The following is a 24180-nucleotide window of genomic DNA, read 5'->3' on the forward strand; positions in this document are numbered from 1 at the left end:
ATAAAAAGAGAAGCAAATGGGAAAGGATTTTTTCCAGGCAGCTTTAATAACACTGACCACGGCACAGGGAGGCCCATCTCAATCTCACAATCTCATTATTACTGATGGTCACAGGTACCAACAATATTGTGATTCCCAAAAGGAAAAATGGCAAAAACAGTTTGAAAATGACTGAGTTGTCCTGCATAAGAGGAGTGTGAAGGACATGTCTTTTTGAATCCCATTTAATGGTCAACCAACATTAAGTCTGTTTATAAGGAATGGGTACTGAAATCCATTACCTATCAGTGTCGAAGGACCTTGTGAATTCACATGAAAAACACATTGTGAATTACTCTGTAATCTGCTTGGTGTGTGTAACATTTAATGCACACTTCTATGATCCAACAGAGTTATCTACTATTTGAATACTGAATGTGTGACAGCTACCTACTGCCTTGTTATCATGCCTTGTTACCATTCCCTTTTGGAATTTATACCATGCTGCAAATCTACTCTGCAGAAGCTGCAAGAGTTTATAAAGGTAATTACTGAAAGTGAGTTATACTGTTTTCTACAAGAGAGACAGAGAAGTTTTGCAAATTTCTCCAATTATTTCAGGAAGACCATATATTTGCTTCGAGCTTGCAGCTTTTTTTTTATCATTTTTTAAATTTCTTATATAGAAAAGGTTGGTGGTGAATTCTCATGTGGTATACACTTTCCTCTCTCTCATATAATTATATAAACTAAATGTGACATAACACTGCATTACTGAACAGCTAAACCAATTCTCGCTAATTTGACTTCTCATTCTTGATTTTAAATTGTGTGTCAACCATTACAGGATATTCACTTTTTCTTACGTGTCATCACAACTATGGGGTCTCATTGTGTAACAAAGTTGTTTTCTGGTTTCATTTAATAACATTAATTATCTCCTTCATACATGATATATGGTGAAGTGGCTTTGTGCAAATCATCATGCCAGTAACATACAATGGTTTGTATTTATTTTAGCATACGCAAAGCATATATAATCTACTCAAAATGTTCTGTGTGAACAATGCACAGATTCTCATATGTAGATGGCATGAAATATTCCAACTGATATTGCTTAAGTCACAACAAGTTTTTTCAGACATTGAAACCATGTGTAATTTATTTTGGTTTGTATTTGGCAAAACATTCTATACTTGTGGTCACTTGTATATTTATTTCAGTTACAGTGTCTAGAAACTATTTTGTCCAGAGACCATAATATTAAGAGAGTACATCTATGAAAAGAAAATAATATATTTTCCTTTCATTCAGCATGACTCAAGAAGTATCTCAAATTAACAATGTTTGTTTCTCCTACAATAATCATGAATGTCTGTACCTATCAGTCTGAATAATCAATACAGTCCAAAGATGGAAAATTATCGTGAGTGTGCACACTCTACAGTTTTTAGAGCGTATTTCCAAACAAGGTTTGACTCATTTTCAGAGCAACCAATGAGATATTTTGCTTCAATTTGTTACCACAGGTGAATCATGAGTCTGCTACTATACCCAAGAGACAAAAAAGCAGTCAAAGCAATGGAATCATGTTGATTCACCACCACCAAAGAAAGCAAAGGCAACATGGTTTGTGAGAAAGGTCATGGCATCTGTTTTATGGTACGCTTAAGGTATTCTAGTCATAGATTATCTTCCCAATAATACTGCGCCATCCTAATGGGCTACCTACAGCAAAACGTACATGAAAAAAGGCCAGGTCTGGCAACAAAGAAAGTCATTTTCATCAAGACAATGCCCATCCACACACAAGTGTCTTGGCCATTGCAGAAAGACATGAACTAAGACATGGATTGTTGCCACACCCACCATACTTGCCTGTTTTGGCTTCATCACACTTCCTCTATTCCCCAGGCTCAAAAGTATCCTCTGCGTATGGAGATTCTCTTCAAACGAAGAACTGACAGTTGAAGTTCATGAATATTTTGTAAACCTGACAAATCAAACTTTCTAGATGGTTTTAAGCCATCGGACCATTGCTGGACCAGGTGTGTTAGACTACATTGAAAGATAAAGAAGTTTCACTGAAGTAAGTTATTTCTTTCTATACCATTCCCAGAACTTTTCAAACTACCCTCGTATAATAGACATCATCTATGAAAACTCAGGAATTGCAGCAAATACTATTTTGTGAGTCAATAACATACAAGATGAACAGTACTGTTGTGACAGGGGACACAAAAACATGATCACTGTCACCTTTATGTTGTTAGATTAGAAAAAGAGTTTTGCACCTTGTGCATATCTATGATTGTAAGTGGGCATAGATTCATTGGGAAAAGGGAATGAAAGAATAAGCTTCATAAAACTAACAAAATATTTTAACTGTGGAACAAGACCATAACCAAAATAAAGACAGTCTCTTAAAAAGTGCACATCTGTGATATCCAAAACTGCTGCTAGGTAACATACAATACAGGTTGCTCTGTCCTGTGCACTATACTGTGCATAGATACATCTTGGTATGTCATCCATAAAGTGTTTGAGACTATACTGCTCAAGCCATACCCATTCTTCTATGGCAGACCATCCCAAAGTCATTCAGTGTAAGAAAGGTTCATATGATGATAACATACTGCAAGTTCCAATTGGTCTCAAGCATGCTTCATTGGGTCCATGTCAGCAAATTATTTTTTTCGGTTGATTCCTGTCTGCTGGAGGAAGGTATTTACTAGGTGGACACAATTTGCTCATGTATTATTATCTTGAAAGATGAAACCACCATTGTTAACCAAGACAATAGACCGAAGGCTCATTGCCCAATACGGCACATCTCTCAACAGAGATGTCTGGCATCCGGTATCGGTACATAACATCAGCACAAAACATGATTGCACATCTCCCTGCTGAATCTATGAGAATGCAAGTCTGAGACATGCATGCTGCCTTCACACTCTTCTTCAATGGCCTCCATGTGTCACACAAAAGCTGCACGTGTCAATGAAGAGAACCAACCACCTCAGGTCAAAGTTTCATTCCAGGTGTTCCCATGCCCAACATCTTTGTGCACCAAAATGTGGCCATACTGATCGTATATGGATGGGGCATTTTGTATCTGAGTCAACACTGCCATCCCAAATGCCTCCAGCAAGGCAGCAAGCATTTCTGTTGCCTCCTCCTTGGGGTACTTACAAGCCACAATTTGTAGGTAGCTGACATCAGCTAATGTTGACTGTGGCTGATCACTATGACCCAGAGCTTTACTGTTATTTGTCTTACAATAGCAGTTTAATGTTCAAACTTTGTTGTTGTTGTATATAACAACTGGGCAGTCAACTTCTTTTTGATGGTTATGCTTCTGGCACAACAGAGAAAGGTGGGTCTACCTTACCTGATTTTTTTTCTGATTGCTTTTCATTAATAGTGGATATACCATATTGTCAAATTCTTATTCAAGGACTATTTCACAGAAATTCATTATTCACCATATAATTTACCAACTGCTGATGACAGTGGTGTATTTAGTTCATACAGAAATGAGGCTTTTAAGCAAATATTCATAGTTTACAATACCTGCAAACCATGTCCACATCAAAACTCAATACTGCTAAAAATGGTTTGTTGTAAGATTAAACGATGGAAAATCCAAGATGGAATGTAACAATATTATGAAAAGGAAAGTAGCTTCTCACCATATAGTGGAGATGCTGAGTCACAGATAGGCACAACAAAAAGACTCTCACATATAAAGCTTTCGGCCATTAAGGCCTTTGTCAACAATAGATGACAGACACACACACACTTACACTCATGCAAACACAACTCACACACACGACTGCAGCCTTGGGCAACTGAAACGACACTGTGACAGGTTTTTTGTTGTGCCTAACTGCGACTCGGCAGCTCCGCTAAAAGGTGAGTAGCAACTTTCCTTTTCATAATTTTGTTTTAAGACTGACATAGCTTATTTGAAAGCCCTCATTTTCCTCTTTTGAGAAAACATTTTACTTTTTCTGGGAACTTAGTATTTCAAAAGTTACTCCAATTTAAAATTTTCATGTCTATATTGTTCCTATCTATAAATGATGTATTTCCAGAACTGAGTATTATGGTTTTGTAGCTCTGATTTTTCTGTTTCCAAGAAAAGGAATACTGTTACTTAAATAACATCTTGGTTTATTAATTATTCCAATTCAACAAATTTCACTATGTAGAAAAGTCTTGGAAAACTATGGGAATCCCCGAGCACATTAAAACTTCCCTGTAATAAAGTAGTAGCTATTATTTTATCATTTTGTAGTTATACATCTCTTAGTTAAACAAAGTTACTGACTGCCTATTGTATCTTTCATTTTTTTTTTTTTTTGTATTTAATGCTAATATCCTAAATATAATAGCCCTATTTTTTAAAATTCTATAATTTTTGTAATACATGTGCCTATTAGTATGTGTCACCATCAAGGCCTGAGTTAGCTGTGTGTTCTTGTCAAAAGGTGAACATCAATGTCAGTCAGTGTCCATTATTCATAATGTGTAAATCTACACCTGTTTGCAGTCAATGGCTGGTAATTAAAAGCTGAAGACCTATGTCAATTCTGTTTAAGAATTCTATGAAATTGCTTGTAGGCAGTGTAATCTATCAATCGGTGTAGTGATATTATGAAAAGGATAGTTACTACTCACCATCTAGAGAAGATGCTGAGTCCCAGATAGGCACAAGAAGAAGACTGTCAGAAAGTAAGCTTTCAACCAACAAGTTCTTCGTTGAAGACACACACACACACACACACACACACACACACACAAGGCCTCAGCAGCCAGAGACTGTGGCAATATGTGTGTGAGTTGCATTTCCGTGTGTGTGTGTGGGGGGGGGGGGGGGGGGGGGGGGGCGGGCGCAGGGTGAGCGCGCGCAGGGTGTGCGCGCATACCTGTATTTTGTCTATTTTCTATTAATGCCTTGTTGGCTGAAAGCTCTCTTTCTGACAGTCTTTTGCTGTGCCTATCTGTGACCCAGCATCTCTGCTATATGATCACTAGCAACTAACCTTTTCATAATTTTGTTACATTCTGCTTTGGTTTTCCCATTGTTTACTTTGTGTAGAGAAACCTAGAACAGAATAATAATGAGCTGATCGTCAGAGCTGTTTAGCAATAATAAATGATAATGAACTGGAAAAAGAAAAATCAACTGTTTTGTATTAGATAACTATTATTTGAATAACCTATTTATTGGAAGAAGATTAGACTAATGGACTTTCATAAAAATAAAGTGCCATATGAACCAGGTTGGTAAGGTTTCCTATGGTTCCTATTATACGAGGAACTGTTACTTACTGGCTGGCATTTCATAAGATAATCAGAAACAACTCATGACTTTTAAGTTATACAGTGGCATTATGCTATTTTCAGACATTGTAAAATGTGTATATAAATAGTGGTAACATATTAGACAGGAATACATAGCCATTTGTGAAATATTAATTAATAAAGAACCAAAGGAAAAACCAATTTAGGAGTACCCCTGACTCTGTGTAGAGGCTGAGAGGTACTCTATGCCTTGGGGTCTTGTTGAGTTCTAGCAATTTCAATTACTTTTGACCACCACTAAGATTGACTGATAGATTACACATCCCTACAATATAATGGAAGATTAATGGAAACATCTCTTGTTTCTTATGTGAAGGAAACACTGAGGCCATGGTTCATGTCAATGTTCATTTTTGTCTTTATACAAAAAACTGAAGTCTAGACATACAATTTGATGCCAATGGGGACTTTTACATTTGATGAAAATGTTTGGGTTTTGCCAGAGGCTCTGCAATAGGATTTTGTTATGTTAGTTATTGAATACTTCAGACATTGCCCTCCTGATAGCCAAATGCATTGGAATTAATGTCTGAATAGCTGTGGACTACTGATGTTCTTTATACTTATTAATCCTTTCACTGCTACGGGCAATAATATTTGCCTAAAGCAAATTATGTCATGGGTGCTACTGGAGCACTAATTCACTTACGTCATTTTTTTGTACCCAGTGCTATGCTCCAGACTATTTATTGGCACAGAATTGCATATACATGTGTAAGTATGATTAACTGTTCAGTGAATGCTGCCATCTACTGATGACTCTGTCTTGAAGGAGCTTCTGATTTCAACATGTTCTTATTAATTCATGTGGCATAGAACATGGTGCAAGCCTGCATGGGTGATGCCACCTCTGTGAATTGTGTCAGAAGTCACAATTTCTAACTGCCCATACATATGACTCTTACGAGTACATTTATAATATGCTGCCTTATTTGTGTTGCTGTTGCTGATAATGATGTATGAAAGGAAAGAGTGAACCTGGTGTTGGCACATGGCCTACTTCTCTTCAATAGCCCAGACCAATCACTGAGCTTAACAACTTCGTCCAATGAATGAATCACAGAGCTCCCTCTATGAGATACATGAGGTTTGGAATTTAACCCAGAACATTAACGCAAAGTTTAAATTCCTAATTTAAACCTCCACAAATGAGACAGATGACATTTCTTTTGAATTTCTAAAATGATTGGGGGAAGTGGCACCCAAGTGATTATTCGAATTATTGTTTAGAAACCAGGAGACATACTATTGGAATTTCAGAAGAATAACATTTACCACCCAATAACAAAGACAGCAGAGGCATATAAATACAAGAACTATCACAGAATCAGCTTGACAATTCATACATCCAAGTTTCTAACAGAAATAATCTTATAACAATGTACGGAACGTTCTGGTTGAGAACAACAAATTATTTAAGAATAAAGGAGATGACTCATCGAAAGGCAGAAGTGCTGCATCACCAATAGGTACACAAACAAAAGGTACAAAGCTTTGCTAGCTTTCAGAATGAACTACTTTTTTCAAGCTTTTAGGAAAACCATGCGCGCGCGCGCGCGCGCGCACACACACACACACACACACACACACACACACACACACACACACACACACACATGCACACACCTGTCTTCCTAGATTGTGCTTATTCAACTGCTAGCTCTTTCTTGGCCCATGGTGAGTGTAGTGGGGGGAGGTGGGAGTGCAGAACCTGTCCCCTGAATCCATCTCCCTACTCATCCCAAAAAACAGCCCACATACCAAAATCTACAAATCTAACAATCCCGGGCACCCCATTGTGGCTCGTTACAGTGCCCCCACTGAAAGAAACTCAGCCCTTGTTGACCAACATCCTCATGCACCAATTGTCCAAAACCTAGCCTCCCACATTAATAACACCAACCACTTCTTGCACTGGCTCTCCACCATTCCCACACCCCTGCCTCCCGGGTCCCTACTCATCATTGTTGATACAACCTCCTTATACATCAAAATCCTTCATGCCCATGGTCTTGCCACGACTGAATACTACCTCTCCCAACACTCTGCAGATTCCAAACCCATCACTTCATCCTCATACACCTAACCAACTACATCCTAATCCATAACTACTTCACCTTTGAAGGGAACATATAAAAAAAAAAAAAAAAAAAAAAAAAAAGAAATCATGGCACAGATTCATGGCCCCACAGAAACGGACACCCACAGGGCACCCTCCTATGTCAACCTCTCCATTGGTCACCTAGAGGAAACATTCCTAGCTTCCCAAAACTCCAAGGCCCTGGTGTGGTTCAGGTTTATTGATGACATATTTATAAACTGGACCCAAGGCTAGGACACCTTATCTTCATTCCTCCACAGTATCAACACCTCTCCCATCCACATCATCTGCCCCTCTTCCACCCATCGTCACCTTCCATGATATCGATCTCCTCCCCTCAGATGGCTTCATCCACACCTCGATACACATCAGACCCACCAATCACCAACAGTACCTGCACTTGGACAGCTGCCACCCATTCCACACCAAAAAATCACTCCCATACAGCCTGGCCACCTGTGGAAGATGCATCTGCAGTGATGAGAACTCCCTCACCCAATATGCTGAAGGAGTCACAAAGGCCTTCGCAGGCAGACAATACCCTTCAGATCTAATGCACCAACAGATCTCCAGTGCCATATCCTCAAATATAAGGAGCATTCAAAAAGAAACGAGCCAGAGGTATAATTACAGAAACCAGTACCTGTATGTTAGAAGCACTGACCCTGGCTGTTCAGACACTTGTCCCACTGTGACACAAGGTGGTGAATGGCTGTCTCATAAAATTCCCAGGGCTGTGGTGTTAACCAGTTCCGCACGTACTTCTGGATGTCATCGTCTGAAGTGAATCGTTTGTCCCTCAAAGCTGTTTTGAAAGGTTTTTAAGGGGTGTCGGTGGTCCTGGGTAATGAGTACATCCACCAGCTGGACGATGTCATCGGTAATGCAGTGTGATGCTCCAGACAGTGCATCATCAGCTAACAACACCCGTCCTTCCCTGATGTGCTTGTGCCATGCCTTGACCCTTGCAAGGGACATGCAGTGTTTGCTGTGCACTTGTGACATTCATTGATGAATGTCCATTCCTCCTCCTCCTTCTGCTGTCAGAAAATGAACAACACCTCTTTGCTCTTCTTTTGACACCTCCATCTCACTGTTTGCAATGAAACTAGCAGCATTGGACGATTGATGCATGCTGCTGCTAGCTCTGCATAGTCACGTGACGTGAACATGTGCCCTTTAGCGATGGGATGTGAAATTCTGTGCTCTGGTTAGAACTACACCTCGTTACACATGTCACGATATTACCCTCCCGTCACCGGTTTGCGCATTCCAGACTCCAGCTTGTTTCTTTTTGAATGTCCCTTATACACTTGATCCTTACATCCATCCCAAGAACCAACAACAAAGAAGTGACCCCTTGTAACCAAATACCATCTGGGACTGGAACAACTGAACCACATTCTTTGTCAGGGCTTTGATTATTTATCATCATGCCCTGAAATGAGGGACATCCTACGGAAGATACCTCCATCCCCTCCCTAAGTGGTGTTCTGTCACCCTCCCAACCTCCACAACAGCCTAGTTCATCCCTATGCCACTTGCACCCCCCAATCTGCTGCCATAGGAATCATACTCTTGTGGAAGACCCATATGCAAGATCTACCAAATCCACCACCCAGCACTATCCACTCCAGCCCTGTCATGGGTTTATCCTACCCCATCAGAAGCCAGCCACCTGTGGAAGCAGCCATGTTGTATACCAGCTCTGCTGCAATCACAGCACACCATTTTACATTGCTTTTACAACCAACCAACTATCAATTAGAATGAATGGCCACTGTCAAACTGTTGCCAAAAGCAAGATGGACCACCCAGTGGCACAACATGCAGCAGAACACAACATGTGAGATTTCAATGGGTGTTTCACGTGCTGTGTGTGTGTGTGTGTGTGTGTGTGTGTGTGTGTGTGTGTGTGTGTGTGTGTGTGTGTGTACACCATCCCCTGTTTCAGTGCCCCCATCCAATTCATGGCAGCTAATTGTGCGCTGCTGTCCCTTGTCCTAGTCAGTGAAATAGCGTGTCCAGCTGTCTGCCACCTGCCCCCTCTACCTTCACCCCTAGCTAGTCTCTAGATGGCTCCCCACTCTGCCAAGAGCTGCTTGTCCTCAACCCACTCCCTGCCTCTGACCTCTCTCCATACCTCAGACCACCACAACTACACCACAACCTCACCTCAGTACACTCACTGTGGACCAGGAAAGGGCTGGCAGTCAACTGAGCACAATCTAGGGAGACAGGCATGTGCATGTGAGTGAGAGTGAGAGAGAGTGTGTGTGTGTGTGTGTGTGTGTGTGTGTGTGTGTGTGTGTGTGTGTGTGTGTGTCAGCTTTCCCTACAAGCTGGAATAGGTAAGTTCATTCTGAAAGCTAGCAAAGCTCTCTATCTTTTGTTTGTGTACTTATTGACAATGCAGCGCTTCTGCCTTCCTTTATTCTTAAATAATTCAAAACTGAGGATCTGTCAGATGATGATATGTTTGGCTTTAGGAATGGTAAAGGCATCAGAGAGGCAATTATGATATTGCACTTGATAATTGGAATAAGACTAAAGAAGAATCAAGGCCCTTTCAAAAAACTTGTTGACCTAGATAAAGCAATCAAAAATGTAGATTGGTGCAAAATGTCTGAAATTCTCAGAAACTCATGTATAAATTGCAGGGAAAGATGGCTAACATACAATATGTACATGGACCAAGAGGGACAAAAAGAACAGAAGATCAAAACAGATGCATTCAGATTAAAAAGAGCATAAGAGAAGGATGCAGTCTTTCATCCCTATTGTTGAACCTGTACAATGAAGAAGCAATGACAGCAATAAAAGAAAGGTTCAGGAGTGGGATTGAAATTCAGGGTGATGGATACTGAGGTAATATTTGCTGCTGACACTGTTATCCTCAGTGAGACTGAGAAAGAATTACAGGACTTACTGAATGAAATGAACAGTGTCAGAGCACAGAGTATGGATTGAGAGTAAGCCAAAGAAAGACAAAAGTGATCAGGAATAGCAGAAATCGGGTTAATGATAAAATCGAACCATCAAAATTGTGGGAGGGGAGGAAATCTGCTCCTTGTAAACATAATAACACTTAATATATAAAAAAAAGGAGGCTGTAGGAACACAAAGAGAGCATCCCTCATGAAAAAAAAGTCTATTAGTATCATAAATAGACCATAACTCGTAGAAACAATTTTTGAGAGTGTACATGTGGAGCACAGAATTGTATGGAAGTGAATCATGAATTGTATGAAAAACCAGAAAAGAATAGAATGGAAGTGTCTGTGATGATGTATTTAAGAAAGAAGTCCTCGACAGCATTGGTGAAGAAAGTAGTACATGGAACACACTGACTACAAGAAGGTATAGGGTGACATGAAATGCATTAAGACATCAGAGAATAGCCTCCACGATGCCACAGGGACCTTTAGAGAGCGAAAGTTGAAGGGTGAAAACAAAAAAAACTGGACTATATCCAACAAATAATTGAGGGTTTTGTGTGTAAGTTGTATTCTGAGGTGAAAAGGCTGGCATAGGAGAGGACACCATAGAGTAGATTTTGATATAAGATTTCTTATAAATCTGTGACATTGGTGCACCAGTGAGACAGAAGATGCAGTAGGGCATTAGAATTAGGACATAGGTCATTAAATTACAGTGGTGTTTGAGCTTTCATCAAGTCACACAGTATCATTCCCTCTGATAAAAGATAAATAAATTAGAATGCCTGGCTAGAAATAACTGAGTCCATGAAAACTTAAGTAATTTTAAGTGCTCAGGAGATGGAGTAAAGTCTCTTCAGCTATGAGGTTCTGAACAGTAAATGGAAATGTGTTGCAAATATACTCAGCATTAATCCCTTCAAGCAATTAGGAAATAACAATGAAACCATTAAAATTAATGTGCTGTGAACTTCTGATGAACAAAAGCATTCAGCTCTGGGATGTAGACAACTGCCAAGCATATGCAACACTATGGTAACAATCACAGTGCTAGGCATGTGACAGAAAAAGCATTAACATGTTTCCTATTATTGTTTGTACACTAAGGGTGATCTCTATAATCTTTAATTATTTTCCTACATGCATTTTTGTTTTAATGCTTCGCCAACTATTTGAACTTGAGCCACATTTCTTTTGCATGTTCATTTTAAGAGTTACTGACTGTAACCATTGGTTGAGAGATGAGGCAACCTCCTCCTTGTGTAATTTACTGAACATGTGTTATGATTATGGAAACTGAAGGGAAAAGACAACAGATAACAATGAAGGGAGACTACCACTCAGCTGTAGTGACACACACACACACACACACACACACACACACACACACACACACACGTGCGCGCACGTGCATGTGATCACTGCTGCTTATACAGTAGTAGTAGTCGAGTGTTTGTCATCAACAAATCTAATAGATTTTCATAATGATAAAATTTAGAAATGGTCTGTTCTAGGGAATTTCAAAGACCTTTAGAATAGCTTTACAGGGAATTCTGTCTCATCTATTGCTTCTGAATCCATTATTTTCTCAGTCTATTGTGGAGTAACTGAAAGCTCCTTCAATTAATACAGATTGAAACAGACCTTATGTACTAGTGAAATGAAAATTTCCTGGAAGTTTTCTGTTACTTTGGTGGATGAGTCCAGTCGCTGGTAGAATAATTCAACTACAATTTGTTTTCTTATCAGTGATAGTTAATCTTGCCTGAATCATTTTGCATAAAGATTGTATTTCTACTTCATTTCAGTTTAATAACTCTTGTGACTATGTAACTGTCTTTACCTTACTCAGTATGATGAGAGGCACCTCAATATGATTAAAACAGTAATGGCCTCTTTGTCTTCCTTGGTAAATAAATTTAGTGATCTTTTTCATTATAGGCTCAAATAGGATAACTTAGATGGAATTAAATTCAATAGAAGTTAAAATTCAAAGTATTAAAGAACACTGAGATTTGTACGCAAGTTACAATAGTTACTAAAAGTGCAAAATACCAACATAACCACATTCAGTTTCTCCTTCGGTTGCCTCTTACGTTTACAGTGCTGGTTTTCTAGGAGCTGAGTGAAACTGTGATACAAAATTGGTCTGGACTAATAGTATAGCCACTATGCTTTCAAATACAAAATTTCTTTTCCTGCACAACACTTCTCACTAATGTTGCTGGATGAAGATGAATACTGGCAGTGATTTTGGTAATGTCATTGATATAATTCTACCCTCTCTGAAGCTATGGCATAATATTTTTTATGAAGACGTTTCAGAACAACACAACAATCGGTAACACTAATCATGAACAGAAATATAAGACTGTATGTGAGAAAGTTAAAATATTGTGTCGTTAGCTAAGCAGAAGGTGCATGTATCACACATGGCAGCAGTCCTCAAACAAACTTATCACTTGTAACAAGTCAACCTGTGACACATTGTATTATGAAACTTGTCTTTTTTTGTGCAAGGCAAAGTCTGTTCCTTCTATCAATATTGTTTCAAATATGTGCCCCCTCAAGGATACTGTATGTTTTACACACCTTTTGGCATGTAATAGAACCTTTAGAAGAGCTCCAGTTGTTCACCAAACCTGTCTAAAGGCGATAGTAAAAGCTGAAAATTGGTGGAATATGAGTGACAGAGATACTTCGTTCTCACCATGATTGCATTCAAAACGGAGATTGTGTTCTTGACATAGAAAGCAACTGGTATAAATTAAAAACGCATTGTTACTGGATTTTATGTAACTTCAAAAACCAAACAATTAAAACACATCCTTACTTACAGCATATACAGGATGTAACAAAACAATATCGAAAGACTTTCCATGCCTGGAAACATCATCCAAGGATACTAAAGAGTATTGAAGTTATCAAGGCTAATGCCTGCCACTAGGCCACACTTTCATCAGCAAACATGTTTGTATGCTGATTGACTACAAGCAGAATTTATCAAAATAGGTCTGACATCATTCAGGTCATTAGACGATTTTGAGTGTATCCACACCTGACACAACACTGCATCAGTGTACAAACTCATGTCTGCTGTTGAAGAGGTGACCTGGGCAGACAAGGGGTCACTATGCACCCTTTGCTTCATTGGATAATAATAGTATGCTGATGGACCACAAGTAGAATTTATCAAAATAGGTCTGACATCATTCAGGTCATTAGATGATGTTGAGTGTATCGACACCTGACACAACAACACTGGATCAGTATACAAACTCACGTCTGCTGCTGAAGAGGTGACCTGGGCAGACAAGGGGTCACTATGCTTCGGCACCCTTTGTTTCATTGGATAATTTTCCAGACATGAGTTTCTATCCATAATATGTTCATCAAGACATTGTCTATGAACCCCCATAGTTTTCTGATACCATTTTATTGCACCCTCTATATCATATGTACTATTATTACAGCCAGCTTACACATAGGAAAGAGTAAGTCAAGCATTAAGCAACTAATTATTTCCAAGAATTACTATCAGCACATGTAATTACCTTTAGAGCTGATTTAAGTACAACAACGTCACCAGGGCTTTGCACCCATGGTTCTCCATCAACCTGAACTGGAATATCTGAGTTCAGATGAATTTTGATGTGTCCTCCCTGAAACATGGAAAAACATTCATGAAAATCCTCCTATTGAATTAGAATCTTAGAACATATTCTGAGCTCAAACATAATGAAGAATCTTGAACATAATGACTTCCTCAATGCCAATCAACATGGATTTTGAAAATATCGATCACCTGAAACACAATTCGCACTTTTCCCATGTGACATACTAAAAGTTTTGGATCAAGGCAGTCAGGTATATGCTGCATTACTTGATTTCCGAAAAGTATTTGACTCAGTACCACACCTATTCTTACTGACAAAAGTACGATCATATGGGGTATCAAGTGAAATTTGTGACTGGACTGAGGACTTTTTGGTAGGGAGGACACGACATGTTATCTTGGATGAAGAGTCATTGCCAGAGGTAGAAGCAACATCAGGTGTGCCCCAGGAAAATGTGTTGGGACCCTTTCTGTTCATGTTGTATATTAACGACTTTGCAGAAAATTTTAATAGTAACATCAGAGTCTTGTGCTGCTGCTGCTGATGATGCAGTTATCTATAATGATGTACTATCTGAAAGAAACTGTGTAAATATTCAGTCAGATCTTGATAAGATTTCAAAGTGGTGCAGACACTGGCAACTCACTTTATATGTTCTGAAATGTAAAATTTTGCACTTCAGAAAATGAAAAAAATGTAGTATCCTATGACTACAATATCAATGAGTCACTGTTGGAACTGGCCAACACGTACAAATACCTGAATGTAACACTTTGTAGGGATATGAAATGGAATGATCACATAGATTCAGTTGTGGGTAAAGCAGGTGATAGACTTCGGTTCATTGGTAGAATACTGGGGAAGTGCAATCAATCTACAAAAGAGATTGCTTACAGATCACTCATGTGGCCATTTCTAGAATATTGCTCAAGTGTGTGGGACCCATACCAGATAGGACTAAATGGGATATTGAACGTATACAGAGAAGGGCGGCATGAAGGTTAGTTTAATCCATGGGAGAATGTCACAGAGGTATTGAAGGACCTAAACTGGGAGATTCTTGAAGATAAATGTAAACTATACCAAGAAAGTCTAAACAAAGTTTCAAGGATGGGCTTTGAATGATTACTCTAGGAAAATCATGAGTATAAGATTAGAATAATTACTGCACGCACAGAGGCATTCAAACAATCATTCTTCCCATGTTCCAACATGAATGAAACATGAAGAAACCTTGAAAACTAGTACAGTGGGACATACCCTCTGTCATGCACCTCATGGTGGTTTGTAGAGTATAAATGTAGATGAAAATAATTAATTTCTTTTCTTTCACATTCTTGTGTTTTCTCATAAATGAAAACAAAAAAATATTAATAACATGTGTATAATTGTTACATATCACAGGAATGAAACAATATTGTTGCAGAAGAAGCTGAGTAGCACTGTGGTGTAGTGGTTATGATACTAAACTGTTGAATGAAGGGTCGTGAGTTCAAAACTCACCTGAACTGTACAATTTTAATTTCTATATTCGGTTCAAGTACATTCTAGAAGTATCCCCAAATGGCAAGAATCATTGTACTGGAATGTTCTGTAGCTGTGTATATACTGTATGTGTTCTGGCTGGAGGCAGTTCGCTCCACAATCTTGTATGTGCAAGTGCTGAATAAACCTTCATTAAGTGAAGTTAGTGTTCATCATTCATCTAATTACACCTTCTTTTACGTGGGATTATTCTGGTGGAGATGCTGGGTATTGGAACTTGTGATAGCACACATTATCGATGACACAGTGGCTCCCATCAGGCCACAACAGAGCTGCTATTTACGTGGCAAGAAACCCAAGTTCGAGCCATATTCAACAGATTGCAATCTACCAGAGACGGAAGAAGAGGGCGTTACGATGACAGCAACTGTGAGCCACCACATGAGACATCCTTCCAGGTTCCCTGGTAATGATGGCCAAGATCCAAACAAGTGGCTGAAGGTATATGAGTGTATAGCCAAATTTAACAAATGAAATGACACCATGTGTTTGGCTAACCTATTTTCCTATTTGGAGGGCACTGCCAAGCAATGGTATGAGAACAACGAGGAGAAATTCACAAGCTGAGAAGTATTCCAGGCACAACTTTGCAAGTATTTCGGCGACACACAATGACAGAAGTACAGGAATGAAGATAAATTAAAGTGCAGGGCACAGCATCCAGGAGAAATGACAGCATCCTACATTCAAGATGTCTTGGAGCTGTGTAAAATAGTGGATCCCAGAATGGAGGAGGAAGATAAGGTTGCACATCTCATGAAGGAAGTTGCTGAGGACATGTATCAAGCCCTATGGAGGAGGTTTCGACAGCAGACGACTGAAATGGTGCCAGTATATCGAGACAACGCATCAAAAACAAATTACATGCAAGAGGTTTGAACGGCTTCCAAAAATCATATCGATGCCTGTGATGGCAGAAGCAACTGATTTCATAAGTGTTCTTCATCAGATAGTGAGAGAAGAAGTTCAGAAGGCACTTGGATTGCACGGTGAGCAAAAAACTGAGACGCTTCAAGAGGTCATAAGGAAGGAAGAGGAACAGACATTGAACCCAATCTCTCATCCTTCATTTCCCTTTAAAACGGTAAAAAAGTGGAGACCCAGGCACAGTTACGTTCCTACAATGCCGCATGAGGAACCTGTTTGGGCATCAAGGAAGACTGACGTCGGGAGCACCCAGGATAACCAACCAGTACGTTTCCACTGTGAACGACCAGGACATGTGGTGTGCCATTGTCGAGAAAGGCAGCAGATATTTGATGATGCCCACGCCAGAAGACAGCAGACCAATCTTTGCCGACGCCAACTCCGGGACGACGAAGATGAACAAGAAGATGTGTGTGCAGGATGACATAGGTCACCATTGCTGCAAGCTAGCCACTGGAGAGGACACTCCCCAACATGCCGATCAAGGTCTACATCACCATTTAGAAGCTCCGGCTGATCACCTAGCCACCGCAACCTGGAAAACTAAAGGGTGCGACCTTCCTTGGAGGTGGGGCTGCCGAACAGAAAAATCCTCTGCCGTCAATCACTACAAAAATGATAGGAAACTATGTCGATATCCACATGGATGGCCAACCAGCCCAAGCTCTTGTGGACTCTGGAGCATCATATTCAGTGATTTCGGAGAAGTATGATCGCTAGTTGCAGAAAACCGTATTCGTCGACAACAAGACATCTCACTGAAGGTGGCTGATGGAAAATATGTAAAACCTACAGGAAGATGTACCATTGGTGTGGGTATAAGCAGCCATACACAGCTCTTAGAATTCATTGTCTTACAAGAATGTAGTCAAGACGTCATTCTCGGATGGGAGTTTTTGAAAGCTTCTCAGGCAATTATAGATTGTGGTTGCTTGAAGATAATGCTGTTGTTGTTGTTGTTGTTGTTGTGGTCTTCAGTCCTGAGACTGGTTTGATGCAGCTCTCCCTGCTACTCTATCCTGTGCAAGCTTCTTCATCTCCCAGTACCTACTGCAACCTACATCCTTCTGAATCTGCTTAGTGTATTCATCTCTTGATCTCCCTCTACGATTTTTACCCTCCACGCTGCCCTCCAATGCTAAATTTGTGATCCCTTGATGACTCAAAACATGTCCTACCAACCGATCCCTTCTTCTAGTCAAGTTGTGCCACAAATTTCTCTTCTCCCCAATCCTATTCAATACATCCTCATTAGTTATGTGATCTACCCATCTAATCTTCAGCATTCTTCTGTAGCACCACATTTCGAAAGCTTCTATTCTCTTCTTGTCCATACTAGTTATCGTCCATGTTTCACTTCCATACATGGCTACACTCCATACAAATACTTTCAGAAACAACTTCCTGACACTTAAATCTATACTCGATGTTAACAAATTTCTCTTCTTCAGAAACGCTTTCCTTGCCATTGCCAGTCTACATTTTATATCCTCTCTACTTCGACCATCATCAGTTATTTTACTCTCTAAATAGCAAAACTCCTTTACTACTTTAAGTGTCTCATTTCCTAATCTAATTCCCTCAGCATCACCCGATTTAATTAGACTACATTCCATTATCCTCGTTTTGCTTTTGTTGATGTTCATCTTATATCCTCCTTTCAAGACACTGTCCATTCCGTTCAACTGCTCTTCCAAGTCCTTTGCTGTCTCTGACAGAATTACAATGTCATCGGCGAACCTCAAAGTTTTTACTTCTTCTCCATGAATTTTAATACCTACTCCGAATTTTTCTTTTGTTTCCTTTATTGCTTGCTCAATATACAGATTGAATAACATTGGGGAGAGGCTACAACCCTGTCTCACTCCTTTCCCAACCACTGCTTCCCTTTCATGCTAGACAAGATGAAATACTGTGGACAGGAAGGTGCGCATCCGAGTGTGTGGAGAATATGTGTGCTGGATGAAGTGATCATTCCTGCAGTCAGCGCTAGAAAGGTAACTGTCACGTCTCATGCCATGCATCAACCCATGGATCTTGTAGCAGAATGTAAGAGAAGCATACCACTGAAGAATAACTTGGTCATCCCGGCCTCTGTCGTCTAGTTTAAGAACGGATTCAGTGAATTGTGGATAGTTAATTGTCACTGAGAACCGCAGACCCTTCCAAGACGCACGTGCGAAGCAAACGCTGAGCTGTTGATTGAAGAACAGCTGAGTGTCATAGAAACCTCCCGTGCTGAGTCTGTGGGTGAAATTAGTGCTACCACTATGAGAAAAGATCTTCTAGCTTGCTTATCACCAGATCTCACTAAGGAACAACAGAAAAAGCTACTTGCCATTTTTCACAAGTTAACTGAATGCTTCAATTCACAGGTGAAGAGCAAATTAGACAAACTGACAGTGGAAGCAATCTCAAATTATGCTTGCCTTAAATCAATAAGAGGGTGTGAAAGGACAATCTAAGGTAATTAATGGACTACTTTACAAGAAAAACTTTGATCCATTTGGAAAGAAGTGGCTACCAGTGATTCCTAAACACATGCGCTTAGATGTTCTACAGAAATTCCATGACACACCTGAGGCCAGACATTTAGGATTTATTAAGACCTACGATAGGATCCGCAAGAGATGTTTCTGGCCAGGTTTATTTAGAAGTGTCCGTCACTATGTGTCGCACTATCGAGAGTGCCAGAGGAGAAAGGCAGTTGCTCAGAAACCACCTGGCTGACTCATATCAATACCACCAGCCGAAATGCCTTTTCACCGTGTTGGGATTGACCTCCTTGGACAATTTCCAATGTCTGCTAGTGGCAATAGATGGATTATTATTTGCACTGATTATATGACGTGCTATGCTATTACAAAAGCCATGAAAACAGCCGAAGCACCCAAGGAAGCCAAATTCATCGTGGAAGACATTGTATTAAAACACGATGCCCAAGGTCGTTAATTATGGATTGAGGGAAAGTTTTTCAATCGAATCTTGTGACAAGAGATAAAACATCGGTGCAACATCACTCATCACATGACGACTGCCTACCATCTGCAAACTAACAGCCTTACTGAACGCCTTAATAAGACCTTGGTCGACATGCTATCAATGTTCATCAATGTTGAGCAGAGCAACTGGGATGAGGTGCTACCTTCCATGACGTTTGCCTACAACACCGCCAAACATGACACCACATGATTTACTACATTTTTCCTGGTGCATGGGCGTGAGGCGACGACGGCGATGGACACTGTGTTTCTGTTACATCCTGATGACACGGATGATGACTACATTGGCTAGGTGTTAACCAGAGATGAGGAAGCTCAGCAGTTAGCTTGACTCTGCACGCTGTAGGCTCAAGAAAACAATTGCCAAAGGTATGATGTGAGCCACAGCCCTGTTGTCTACCAGCCTGGTGACCTCGATCTTCACTCCTGTTCGAAAGGTTGGTCTCTCTGAGAAGCTCCTCAGGCACTACTTTGGACCTCATAAGGTTGTAAGACAGTTGTCTGATGTTACTTATGAAGTTGAAGATTTTGACCCCGACGCAAGACAACGAAAGATCAGAGATATTGTCCACATCCTTCAAATGAAGTCCTATAAGGATCCTGCCACCAGGGTAAATTTGAAACTCCAGTGACAGCCAACAAATGGAAAGATGACGAAGAGCGTAACGGCAAAAGAAGTTCTAAGAAGATCACCGCCAGGGCGAGGATCAGTCATCGGGAGTCAGAGTACACAGGACCGATGACTCATTCCCAGATTAGGAGGACATAACACCGAGACGCTGTTCTCTTAAGGAGAGAGAAATGTCGCAGAAGCTGAGTAGCACCGTGGTGTAGTGGTTATGATACCAAACTGTTGCATCATGGGTTGTGAGTTCAAAACTCACCTGGGTGTTACAATTTTAATTTCTGTATTCGGTTCGAGTACATTCTAGAAATATCTCCAAATGGCAAGAATCATTGTACTGGAACGTTCTGTAACTGTATATATACCGTAAGTGTTCTGGCTGGAGGCAGTTCGCTCCATGCTCTTGTATGTGCAAGTGCTGAATAAAGCTTCATCAAGTGAAGTTAGTATTCGCCATTCATCTAAGTACACCTTCTTCAACGTAACATTATAACAAAAATATCATTCAACGGTTATGTCATACCAATTCAACACCTTACTACAGTTAGTATTGTATGTGGTATTGATTATAATTTGTCATAATGTTTTGTTCTAATCTGATTTTTATACAATTGATGAAACATTTTGTAAAGAAAATGAATCATGAAGGAGAGGCCTATGAGAACTCAGAGGAAAAATTCCCACGATTTAATGAATCAAAAGTCAAAGACAGATTTGATAACTTTCTGGAAACAAGCAATTTGATGAAATGTTGCATGGTGATGAGAAGGCTGGCTGAGAAAGTTTTTAAAACATTTTTCTTTCAATTTCAACAATACAGTGGAGATGCTGAGTCACAGATAGGCACAATGCAGATATCATTGTTAATTCCATCCTGGATTTTCAATTGTTTGACCTTTTTTTTTTTTTCAATTACTTCAGAGGTAAAAGATCAGAAATTACAAAGAGTCTGTCAGTGAACTGTTGGAATATTATGAAATGATTGTCTACAATGTGTCTCCGAAATGCACTTCTTTCAAACCTATCACAACTTCTTCTCTGAAAATTGCAGAGCAGTTTCTGTGAGCGATTACATCAGCATACTGCAGTCATGGAGAAGAAGTACAAAGGGAAGTGGACTCCTGTTACTTTGCAGAATACTGCTTGACTAATGCATGTAGCTTATAAGCAACAATTCAAGTGGAAATGGGCAGCCGATATAGAGTTTGATCAAAAATTCTTCTTGATATCTGCAAACCAAGGACTAATGGCATGCTTCCAGGTATACAACTGAGTTTTTGTTTCCATTATATGCAGGTCATTAGGTGGCACTTAGTGTGTCCACACCTGTCACAATAACACTGCATCAGCACACAAACAGGAAACAACAACTGCAAAACGGTGTCAATTATCAACAAGGGCATTCATGACACAATAGCAAAATTCAGTAAAACAGCTTCAAAATGTTCATTCAACCAGTGTTAGAGAACAAAAGATCATGTTCCAAACAATGTAAAATCCAGGATGGAATTTAACAATATTGTGAAAAGGAAAGTTGCCACCCACTATATAGTAGAGATGCTGAGTTGCAGATGGGTACAACAAAAAGTTGTCACAAATATAGCCTTCGGCCAGTAAGGCCTTCATGGAAATTAGACAACAAACACACACATGCACACTCACGCAAACACAGCTCACACACACGTGACAGCAGTCTCAGGTGCAACTGGCAAGTGGCAACTTTCCTTTTCACAATATCGTTAAAAGGTCATGTTTTACACTTACAACTGTGACCGAAGTACAGAAGGTGTTTTAATATTAATAATATATTAATCATAAGTTTAAATTCTCTGTAACTCAGGGGATGCTGCAGACTTCCAAAATTTAAGAGCAGTTTTGGAAATTTTCTTTAATAAGACATTTTGCACATTATTTTACAATTGTTTTATATTTAGTAAAAATTACATTTGTTTTATTTTGCTAAGATGGCAGACCTATTTGGTAAAGGAACAGATGACACAGTTATTGTTGCTACCACATTAATATACATTATGATGAATTTAATATTCAAGGGACAAACTCATGCATGTAAAAACTAAGCTTACCTTCAGGCAGCTTAATTGTACTATAAAATACATATTTATATTTCATTTTTGTGACCTCACATCCCTTAAAATAAAGGAGAGAGGCATGCATATAAATAGATTTTTAAGAAACACTAACAGGCAGTTGAGCATGAGTTAATAGTGAGGCAGATTGTCTGACTGATAATATATCCGTTTTTGAGATTGTGTACCACAGTTAGGTTGTCATCACTGGAAAACCATGGCTGTTGTCTTTGATGTTGTGACTCCATTTGTCAACTGTATTTATGTTGCAAATGTGATTACGAAGACACATTTTGACTTATTGCTTGGTACATGGAACACAGTGCCAGCACAAGTGAACCATGGGCCGAACACCTACAATAGACTGCAGCTGGTGTAATTCAACATTGTAAGTTGACAAAATCCACAGGAAGTGTGCACTCAGAATTTAATTGATTATTGTCTTTAAGTATTAGGAAAAATTACAAAGGATTCACAATTACTAACAAATTTTCTGAACAAAACATTTCTAGTGTATATTGCTACTTGAATATGAATATCAATGGCATAAAACAGACATTCATTTCCGAAATTGGAGCTACTTCTCTCTTTTAATGGACATTTTTCATCATATAACATCTAAATAAAGGTAGAAACCCTAAACAGAATTTTTGCATATTGTAAGTAATGCCTCTTGGAAGGATTAGTGTAAAATATTGGCTGAACTGAAATGAAATAAGTAGCAACACATCTTGTGATGTTCTAGCGACAATTTTTGTAATTTTCCTCACCTTAAGAGTGAACAACAGGCACATTACTATGACATCAACAATGAAAACATCACGAGGTTGGGGTTGCAGAAACAGAAGGTGAACTTCTTCTGTGACGGATTTATGAAACTAGTTCACAATACCTAGTCATCTTGTTGAAAACTAAACATATCAAACAATGGGAAGTCCAGGTAGGAATACGAACAATATTATGGAAAGGATAGATTGCTACTTACCATAAAGATGGCATGTTGGGTTGCACACAGGCATGACAAAAAGGCTGTTACACTAAATGTCATGCCCGTCTGTGTTTACAATGAGTAGCAAGCTATCCTTTTCATAATGTTGTTGATAAAACTAAATATAAGTAATGTAAGCACTTGAAGACTTCGTAAGCAACATTTTTATGTTTTATTTATTAAATTATTGTCACCCAGACACAATTACTGTGTTACTTATTAGTCAACCACATGCCTTAATCATTACTATCTTACTTTTACACTATTCCCCCCCCCCCCCCCCCCATCCCCACCAAGTCTTACAATTCAGTCTTATTTATCTTCAGAAATTCGTGTTACCACTTTTGAACAGTTCCAACTAAATAATAGTAGAGTACATTCATGTTTTATGCAGTGTATGTGCAAAATGTCATTGAAAAAATGACACTACACTGATACAAAGTATTAGGAGCTCAGATTAAAATGTGGAGTGTTTGCAGTCATCTCAGAAAATAGAGCTGATTAAAATTGTTAGTTGCGCCCGGAGGAAACAAAGATCTTTGACTGTGTTGCATAACAACATGAAAATGACACAACAGAACAGAATCGTGCAGTCTCCACAGTATACTTTCATTAACTTCAAACATGGAGGTTTAATGTACTGGTTTGATTGACTGCCTCTGAGAAAGTAAAACATGAGTACCTCACATATTCATCAGTCTAAACATCTTGGTAGCAGTCCACTGAACTTTGAAGGTGTGACTCTGCTTTCCAGTGTGTAATTAGCTCTCACCATCCACTTGAACTGAATTTACACTATTGTCTTCTATTTTTCATATGCTTTCTGTGTACTAACTGTTCAACCACAGACAAACTGAACATAATCAGTTAGAAATTTTAAGCTAGTACTGTAGCTGAGCACAAGCAGAGTACTAAGATATTAGCTGTGACTTTTTGTCATTTCAATAAGGCAGATCTTTACATAAGACAGCAGTAAATGTAATGATAATTGTGTCTGATG

The 24180-nt window shown here is 39.3% G+C and overlaps 1 protein-coding gene across 8 annotated transcripts in view; it reads right to left on the minus strand.

Moving 5' to 3' along the window:
- LOC124711801 (diacylglycerol kinase theta) overlaps positions 1–24180 on the minus strand; it is a 712647-nt gene that overhangs the window by 20301 nt on the left and 668166 nt on the right. For all 8 annotated transcript variants that reach the window (XM_047242070.1, XM_047242035.1, XM_047242063.1 and 5 more), the window contains one exon: positions 13944–14051. In XM_047242070.1, coding sequence (XP_047098026.1) covers positions 13944–14051 — 108 coding nt within the window. The remainder of the gene's footprint in view (positions 1–13943; positions 14052–24180) is intronic.

This window comes from Schistocerca piceifrons, chromosome 1 (assembly GCF_021461385.2).
Source record: "Schistocerca piceifrons isolate TAMUIC-IGC-003096 chromosome 1, iqSchPice1.1, whole genome shotgun sequence".
Lineage (NCBI taxonomy): Eukaryota > Metazoa > Arthropoda > Insecta > Orthoptera > Acrididae > Schistocerca > Schistocerca piceifrons.